This window comes from Pristis pectinata, chromosome 6 (genome assembly GCF_009764475.1).
Source record: "Pristis pectinata isolate sPriPec2 chromosome 6, sPriPec2.1.pri, whole genome shotgun sequence".
Taxonomy (NCBI): domain Eukaryota; kingdom Metazoa; phylum Chordata; class Chondrichthyes; order Rhinopristiformes; family Pristidae; genus Pristis; species Pristis pectinata.
In genome coordinates, this window is record NC_067410.1 from 29,567,166 (window position 1) to 29,576,880 (window position 9,715).

Below are 9,715 nucleotides of genomic sequence, written 5' to 3' on the forward strand. Positions count from 1 at the left end.
TATAAGGTATTCTTAACTTAGATATTGCACAAATCTTTATTATCCCATTTAATTTCATTGCAGTTTCTTTATTGCCCACAAATCTCTGAAGGCTCATAATTAAAATATGTATGCATGCACATTTGTCTGGATGAAATTTGTTCTCAGTTATTTTATCATAAATTTCATCCTGGGTACAAAAACAAGCCATTTCATTATGTGCTCACGCTGACTTTAGTTAACTCATCTAGAGGATGAATACCTCTTATTTCCTTGAAAATAAAACAATTTAACAGGCATGATTTCAGTGTGGCATGTATTAAATTTGACAGCCAGTATATTCATAAACAAAAGCTTTGCTGAATGAGATTGCTTAAGATGTAAAATATATATTACATATATAATAGATATTATATCAAGACACTTTCAAAATGGTGCTCACTGACCATAGTGTCCACTTGGCTTCAGATCAGCTCTAGTTTAAAATTTCCCATTCTGTTTAAAACAAAATCTAATGCAAAAATATCCTCACAGTATAACACTATGAATAGAGGTTTGTAATTTTAACTCCTGTTTTTGTTCTCCCTCTCAAGTAAAACAGGGTAATTATGGACCATGATTCCTATTAGTCAAGACATAAAAACATAAGAAATAATAGCAGGAGTGGACATTCAGCCCCACCATTCAATAAGATAACAGCTGATCTGATCTTGAACTCAGCTCCATTTTTCTGCCCAATCCCAATAACTCTAGTTTCCCCTACAGTCCAAAAATTGAACATATTCATGGTGGAGATGAAGCAATGATTCTGCCTCCACAATTTTCTGGGATGGAGAGTTCAAAAGATTCACAATCCTTTGAGAGAAGAAATTCCCCCTCATCTCTTTCTCAAATGAGCAAACCCTTATCCTGAGACACTACAGGCCCAATCTGCTTAACCTTTCCTTATAAACTAATCCTCTTCTTACCTAGAATCAAAGCCTGCATTCAAAGCAAGTATATCTTTCCTTAAATAAGGAGGCAGAACAAAATGTAGTCCTCCAGGTCTGGTCTTATCAATGTGTACAGTTGTATCGAAAGGACCCATCGGTTTGACTTCCCAAGAACTCTTACAATCTAACATAAAATGAAATAATCAGTGTTTCTATGCAAAGTGCCCATGATCTTATTTGGATTCTGCTCTGACTCTATATTTCATTTGCAGGTGATATGATGATATTAACTAAGACAAAACTTTTGATTTAAATGCATTGCCCAATTTCTATATTCATGTTAAGCTACACAATTTAAAATATGCAAGGAATTAAGCACTGTTGCAAACAGCCCTTTTAAACTTTCTTTTTTAATCGCCAATCAGGGAAGAAAGGGATGGTTATTAAATGAAGGGACTTTATGCTACAGGACATGAGCCCATTGCATCAGCTCTGGGACTTGCGTTAGGATCAAGCCTGGACAACAGGCAGGAAGTTTCTCCTCTGTGGCTCGAAAGACGTGCAGTAGCATGACAACTTCAGTGGATGTGTGTTTACAGCACATTGCTAATGTGGCTCAAAATTAACAACCTCACTCAGATAGACTACAGGAGGAATTCAGAGAGCTTGTGAAAGTGCTATATTGGTGCATTAGGAGCTTATCCTCTGCAGTTAGTATAAAGACAAATTGTCCAGTCAGGGCAAGGGATCTGGGTGTGACTGATGCAGTGTTATCTTCTTGCTCGGTGCAAGTAAACTTGAGAAATAAGAACATTTTTAAATGAATAAATTGCTTGTACCTCTAGAACATCATTTTTGTCTGGATCTTTTGCTGAAACTTTGTATATTATTGTGTTGACAGGAGTATCTTCTGCAATATAAACTTCAGCATCTGCAAAATCGGATTGGTTTCAAAGTTTAATTAAAAGATTATAAGCTATTTCTTTACAATTGTTTATAATTTCTGTAAATTTAGCCCAAAGAAACAATGCGTCTTAATGATCAATTAAAAATTACACTTTTGTGAAAAGGACCTGGAAACAAGAAAGATATTAATAGGCAAGTGTTTAAAATGCTTGTATCAGATTCTTCTGATTGCTGTTCTGTGTAGGATGTCAGCCCACTTATGTAAAGCAGGTTCATGCCTCTAGTACAATAATGGACAAAAGAATTTCACGTGTGAACAGAAAGCACTGATTTGGATAAACAATCAAGACCAAGACTTTACATACACTTTGTGCTGTATGCTGATGATTATTCTATTATTTTGATCCCAAAGGATATTTTTGATTTCAAATGGTGTTATATAATATGTATTTAACTGATTAGTAAAACGTGTTTATATTTTCAAGAAAGTCTCATTCTCTGGCTAAGTTAATGGACAGATGAATGCTCCCAGTTGCTGTCAAAATCATTCTGCAAAGTGTTGCTAGGAGACGCACAGAAATGTCCTGGAGTAATCACTCCCCTGTGTGCTGTACATGCCTTGCAGGTAATAACTTGCCTAATAATCTGATAAAGACATATTTTTGTATCTTCATTCTTTTCTGATAATTTTTATGAATGTACAATCATAGTCTGTAACTTTGAAAGGTAGAATGAAAGTCATTTTGTTTAATTAATGACAGAATCAAACATCACTAAAATAGTGACAATGATCCTTGCATTCATTTTAGTTATGGAATCGAAAACTACCCTAGCAGACTCAACTCATACTTTTCTTTAGCCAGGGCCACACTCAGTGAAAGAAGTCCTAAAAATTATCCCTTACCTGTATATTAACTTATTCTTACACTTGTACAATAGCCTTAAGTGAGAACGTTTATTCAGTTAATTTAATTAAATCAGTTACTCAGTTAAATCAATGTCTGTAGCAAAATCAATAATGAAAGTTAAAAAAAATGACCTACTGATTCAGTATACTGAGCAAATATAGGAAATCAGAGTTCCAGATAGCCCTATTCAAAATGATACATATCAACCCAGAGAAAGCATAACAAACCCTCTCTTTGAGTCGTAGTTTAGGCCATTGTGTTCCCTTCTCTTTACAGCTACAATTGTGATCCAAAATCTTGGGAGCTAAAAGGTTGAAATGTGTATAAAGTGATGACTATTGCATCAGAAAGGTGACAGTGGTCCTTGCACTCAAATTAGTGCAAAATACAAAAATGCTGTTTTTTTTTAATGGGATGGACTCCTAAGGATTAGTGTGTCTGTAACACAGACAATATTCACTGTTTAAAAATTATCACGAGTCAATATATAAACTCTGGAAAGATTTGCTAGAAATAAATACATACCTTGATTAGCCAAAGTTCCCTGACAGAAGATCTTCAATTTGCTCCATAATAATCACACATTTCAGTGCTCATCATAATGATGCAAATGATTTATGCCCATACTTTTGGTAACTATTGTGTCCTCTTTCTTCGTGTATTGTTACGCAGAGATCTTTGCCAAAAGCATTTAAGTGTTGCATGTTTTTTGTATAGACTTCAACCCATCTCAGGTTATCAGATTGGAGCTATTTATCCTATAAATACATTCCCTGTTGAACGAACTATTTCAATGAGTCTATTTCTATGATTCTTAATGTATATCAAATCTTAGCTGACTGTCTAGTGTATTTTGGCTATCTGTGGTGTGTATTTGCCATTGAGAAATTGGATGGTAAAACAATTTAATTTATGGTACTCACCTAGATATCAATGATTTCTTGACAAATATTTTTTTTAAACTGGGTGCCTTTTTTGTCTAGAAAGATTTGCTGGAAATAAATACATACCTTGATTAGCCAAAGTTCCCAGAAAGATGGGTGGCTCATTTACATCAAGAATCTTTATTATGATGGTTTGAGAAGCAGAACTATCCTTCTGGTCTTTCACAAACAGTTGAAGTGTGAAGCGTGGAGTGCCCTCAAAATCAAGCTTTGGACCGCTTGTTGTCACCAGCTGTTACAGGAAGTAAAAGCACAGTAATAAGTAAAAATGAGCATATAAGAACTGTATTCAAATATGATGATGCAAATTTGAAGTAAGCTTATGTCAAATTCCATTTTTCTCCTTACAGAACAGGGGTATAGATAGGGTAGATGGTCACACTTTTTTCAAGGTTAGGAGAGTCTATAACTAGAGGACATAGGTTTAAGGTGAGAGTGGAAATATTTAGAGGAGATCTGAGGGGCAAGCTTTTCTACACAGAGGGTGTGGGTATATGGAGCAAGTTGCCAGAGGAGGTGGTAGAGGTGGGTAAAAAACATTTGGGCAGCGACATGGACTGGAAAGGAATAGAGGGATATGTGCAAATTGTAGGAAGCTGGTCTACGTTTCACTCATATCCTTTTATAGCGTATATGGGCATCTCAGTCAGCATAGATGAGTTGGGCTGAAGGACCTGTTTCCATGCTGTACGACTCCATGACTCTATTTTAAGTGTTGGTGTTGTAGAGATTTACTTCCTCTTAATTATCATCTGAGTTTCAGTTCAATCATTCCCTGACTCCTGGTTTCAGTTTGTCTGCTCTATTGCTTAATCTCAATTTCTAAATTCTTTGTCCATTTCTGTAATCTGTACAGTGTCTAGTAAAGAAGCATTTTACTGCTTGCCATATTAAAACTTTCCTACTCCTAATTTCCTAGCTCATTGAATGACATCAAACGAATTCAACAATTGCATGGATCTTTACAATGAGGCTATGGGACAAGCCCTGCATGTCCTTCATCAATCTGCAAATCCAAGAATAAATGGAAAATTTGAGAAACTGGAGGGTTGAAAGTCATGTTTTGCCATTGCTTGCATCTTCCATTAACCAGCAACAGCAGGTTAACCAAGGAAGTGAAAAATATCCAGGAAGTGGTCCAGCTTAAAGCATCTTGCTAGGGAAAGGCACAGTCAAGTTTATCATGGCCATAAATGTTATCAAATTTAAACATTCTGAATTTATTACTAATTTATCCAAGTATGATGCCCATCTTCATTTCCCCTGATGCAGGGTCACGACCTGAAACACCGACAATTCCTTTCCCCCTTCAGATGCTGCTCGACCTGCTGAGTTTCTCCAGAAGATTGTTTGTTGTTCTTTACTTCCCCTTCAGAAGGTGGTGGTGAGCTACTACCTAGAACCACTATGGTCCTTCTGGCAAGTTTTACTCCCACAGTACTGTTAGTTAAGGAGTTTGAGAATGTTGATCCAGGGATGATGAAGGAATGATGATACATTTCCCAGTCAGGTAATGTGCAACTTGGAGGGTAACATGGAGCTTGTGGCATTTCCTTACACCTGCTGCCCTCATCCTTCTGTGACAGATACTGAAATTTTAGAATAGCTGTCAAATGCTTTAAGCTGTTTTATTTTGCAATGAATTCTGCAGAAAATCAACAGTTCATTGAGAATCATTTTTTTCATTTTTATTTGTCTTTTAGTACATTGAGAAAAACATCATGACTCTCAATCTCAGAAATATGAAATATATTTTAAGTTTTCAAATGTACTTTAAATCAAGAAGGATAGAATCAAACTGGGGTGGGATTGGTGGAAAGAGAGGGAAACTTGGAAGAGTAAGACAGGAACACACAATGAAGGAAAGGAGATTTCATATTGGCCATGATGAGTGAAGTTGATAACATGGAAACAGCACAGGAATAGATGTTATTTCAGTATTTTTATTCTTTTGTGTTCAGCTCACTATAAGACAAAAATCAAAACTTTTACTTGTGTCTTGCTGATAATGATGCACTCAACCAAGATAAAAGGTTTCCAAACTATGGGCAAGTATCATGTGATCACATCTCCAGGAATACATCAAACCTCTCTAAAACTTTCCTCATAAGGCAACCCATCTATTCCAGGTATCAGTCTAGTAAACCTTGTCTGAACTGCTTCCAATTGATGTACATCTTCCTTAAACAAGGAGATTAATATTGCACACTGTACACCAGATGTTGACTCAATGATGTCCTATACAACTGAAGCCAAACAATTCTTCTTACACTGGTGCCAGACCAAGCCTCACCTGTCTGGGAACCAAAATAAGACTGAACACACTGAAGATTACCAATTTCACCAACCCAGTAATACACATACATGATATTTCAATGCAAGTTGGAAATTTCATGACACTGTTAGTTTGTTCAGGTAACATTTTGGAATGCAAATTTGTAAGTATTTATATTTTGGATAAATAGAGATGTATTATGTTTCTAAAGGCAACACAAACAGATTAAGACATTTTTAGTAATGAAGTTATATAGGTCTATGGAAAATATTTAGCAATTTTTAAAAGGAAATTTGCAGACAAGTTGCTCTAAAAACTTACATCCCATTGATTTGTTGAATTTGGAATTATTTCAAATGGATATTCAACAGGATCAGCATTAATGATAACTGGTCCACCAACCAAATTATCTCCTGCTGGCACAGCAGCAGTGATTGTGGTGAGCAGATGATGCACTGGTGTATCTTCCCGAATCTCAAGATTCAGTGGGTTCACACCTGAGATAGTTGGTGCACTGTGTGTACCTGGATGAATGAAAGAGATGTACAAGTTGTTTCAAAACAGGTATACATAAGGGCAAGAATATTTAAAATGTTTTTTTCTCCTTTCTATGAAAGTAGAATTATCACCGCTGCTTATGTGACCTGTTGGGCTGAATGGTCTACCTCTATACTACTTGTTCTCTCCAAACAGACAGGTAAATTTTAGTCAAATGGTCAAACTAAAGTTTCTTATAAACTCATCATTTTATCCTGCTTTCTACAATAAACATGGTGTTCCACTGCTCTTTTTAATACATTACATACAATTTTAATGATTTTAATGCTTCTCTAAGTTTAAATCATCTTATCTTCCTCATTCAAAATATATATTTTTTAAAGTAAAACCTTACACTAGCTGACAGAGAATTACATTTGTTACCATTTTTCTCATTCCACAATCCACCAACATCTCCTTGCAACTTCCACTGGTCTGCAAAATTATTCCAAATTTATGAACATCTGCTAATTTAGACTTTGCTCCCTCAGGTCATTGACAAACAGAGTGAAATTGGTAAATTGGTTTATCACTGTCATGTGTACCAAGGTACAGTGAAAAACTTGTCTTGCATACCGTCCATACAGATCATTTCATTTCAACAGTGCATTGAGGTAGTACAACGTAAAACAATAACAGAATGCGGAATAAAATTTAACAGCTACAGAGAAAGTGCAGTGCAGGTGGATAATAAAGTGCAAGGCCATAACAAGGTAGGTTGTGAGTTCAAGAATCCATCTTATCGTACTGGGGACCATTCAATAGTCTTATAACAGTGGGATAGAAGCTGTCCTTGAGCCTGGTGGTACATGATTTCAGACTTTTGTATCTTCTTCCCAATTGGAGGGGGGAGAAGAGAGAATGTCTGGGGTGGATGGGGTCTTTGATTATGTTGGCTACTTTACCAAGGCAGCGAAAAGTGTAGACAGAGTCCATGGAGGGAAGGCTGATTTCCATGATGTGCTGAGCTGTGTCCACAACTCTCTGCAGTTTCTTGCAGTCATGGGTAGAGCTGCTGCCATACCAAGCTGTGATATATCTGGATAGGATGCTTTCTTTTGTGCATTAAGAAAAATTGGTGAGGGTCAAAGGGGACCTGCCAAATTTCTTTACCTTCCTGAGGAAGTAGAGGCACTGGTGAGCTTTCTTGGCCATGGCGTCTACGTGGTAGGACCAGGACAGGCTATTGGTGATGTTCACTCCCAGGAAGTTGAAGCTCTCAACCCTCTTGACCTCAGCACTGTTGATGTAAATAGGAGCATGTGCACCACCCACCTTCCTGAAGTTAATGACCAGCTCTTTTGTTTTGCTGACATTGAGGGAAAGGTTGTCATGACATCATGTCATTTGGCTCTCTATCGCCTTCTGTCCTCCGACTCATCATTATTTGAGATTTGGCCAACTATGGTGGTATCATCTGCAAACTTGTAGATGGCATTAGAGCAGAATCTGACCACAGAGTCGTCAGTGTATAGGGAGTAGAGTAGGGGGCTGATGACGCAGCTTTGTGGGGTACCAGTGTTGAGAATAATCGTGGCAGAGATGTTGCTGCTTATCCTCATTGACTGCAGTCTGTTGCTCAGGAAGTCAAGGATTCAGTTGCAAAAGGAGGTGTTGAGTCCGAGGTTAGGGAGTTTGGAGATGAGTTTGCTTGAAATTATAGTATTGAAGGCGGAGCTGTAGTCAATAAACAATAGTCTAATGTAGGTGTCTTTACTGTCCAGATGCTCCAGAGATGAGCGTAGGGACAGGGAAATGGCATCCACTGTAGACCTGTTTCGGCGGTAGGTGAATTGCAGTGGGTTGCGGTTGTCTAGGAGGCTGGAGCTAATGCGTGCCATGACTAGCCTCTTGAAGCACTTCATGATGGTGGATGTCAGAGCCACCGGGTGATTGTCATTAAGGCACGTTACCTTGATTTTCTTAGGTACCAGGATGATAGTGGTCTTCTTAAAGCAGGTGGGAACCTCAGACTGAAGCAGGGAGAGGTTAAAAATGTCTGCAAATACCCCCGGCAGCTGATCTGTGGACACCTGAACACAAGTAATCCCAAAACAGAACTCTATACTGCCCATTTTCAAATGCTCTAACAAACCATTCTTTACAACCATTCACTTTTACCTCCCTTCTATAAGAAATTTATTCACAATACATCCCTTTAATTTTTTTCCGAAGTTCTTTTGCATGATTAAACTATCTGAAAGCAAGCCATTTCCACTGTGTGTCCCTCATCAACCCCTTACTTCAGCTCCTTAGTATGGATTAAGTGAGTAATATGTCTTACAACCATAGCCTGCAGGGAAATTTATTATGTGGTTTCTCATTTACCATTATCAAATGGCTTTGTTGATCCTTCGCTGTCATCATCACAACAGTAGAAATAGCCATTAACTCATTCATATTTTTTACAAAGAAATACAAAACCTTTGCAATTGTCTACATTGAGCAGACACTGTCTCAGTTACTGTGGAAAGAAAACAGCTAGAACAATCATGTTTCATTTTAGTTGCTGCAAAGTGATATAACTTTTCCTCAAAGATGAATATTTGCATTAAAAACACAAAAAGTCATGTCCTCTTTCATAAGGACAAGCTGTTTTTAAAATAGAATATCATTACCAATGTTTTAATGATATCTTTTGTATTATTTCATGAGTTAATTATTTCAGTAAATGATTAGAATGTCACCATCCACAAGAGAATAGCTAGCATTTTTGATAAAGTTTTTAAAGGTCAATGTCTGTGGTGAAAATGAACACAATTGTTATCAAAGCCATTCATAACTTGTAATATATGACTGTCTATTTCTGCTGTTTGTAATATTATCAATAAAGACCCATAAAAGCTGTATAAACCATTTTAAAACTACTGGTAATATAATTATAAAGTCAAATTTGTGAACTTAGAATTGGATGGAATTATTTAATTAACTATAAAAAGCTGACCTGTTAATGATTTGAATAAAAAGAAGACGAACAAATCTTTCCACATTTTCTTTAAAATAAGTGGGTTAGAGCAGCGTAGGACTTTTGATCCGTTGAGCTACTATCCTCAAGGCTGTTCTATTTGTTTTGAATTTAAAGGTTGAGTCGTTTCCTGGCATCCAACACAAACACTGACTGGTTACACCCTCTGAACCATAGAGATAATAGCTGTAGGAAGCAGGTACTGTTCATGAGTTTGCTCTCAATCTCAGGCATATCACAGTCCAGGTTTAGCCTAAACATAATGCATT

The 9,715-nt window shown here is 36.9% G+C and overlaps 1 protein-coding gene across 1 annotated transcript in view; it reads right to left on the reverse strand.

Moving 5' to 3' along the window:
* The window catches only part of LOC127571339 (cadherin-related family member 3-like), a 53,631-nt gene extending 44,123 nt beyond the window's left edge, over window positions 1-9,508 (reverse strand). The window contains exons 1-4 of the mRNA XM_052017628.1: window positions 9,426-9,508; window positions 6,266-6,468; window positions 3,736-3,901; window positions 1,751-1,842 (exon numbers count right to left, since the gene is read on the reverse strand). Coding sequence (XP_051873588.1) covers window positions 1,751-1,842; window positions 3,736-3,901; window positions 6,266-6,468; window positions 9,426-9,471 — 507 coding nt within the window. The 5' untranslated portion in view covers window positions 9,472-9,508. The remainder of the gene's footprint in view (window positions 1-1,750; window positions 1,843-3,735; window positions 3,902-6,265; window positions 6,469-9,425) is intronic.
* Window positions 9,509-9,715: the final 207 nt, after the last annotated feature.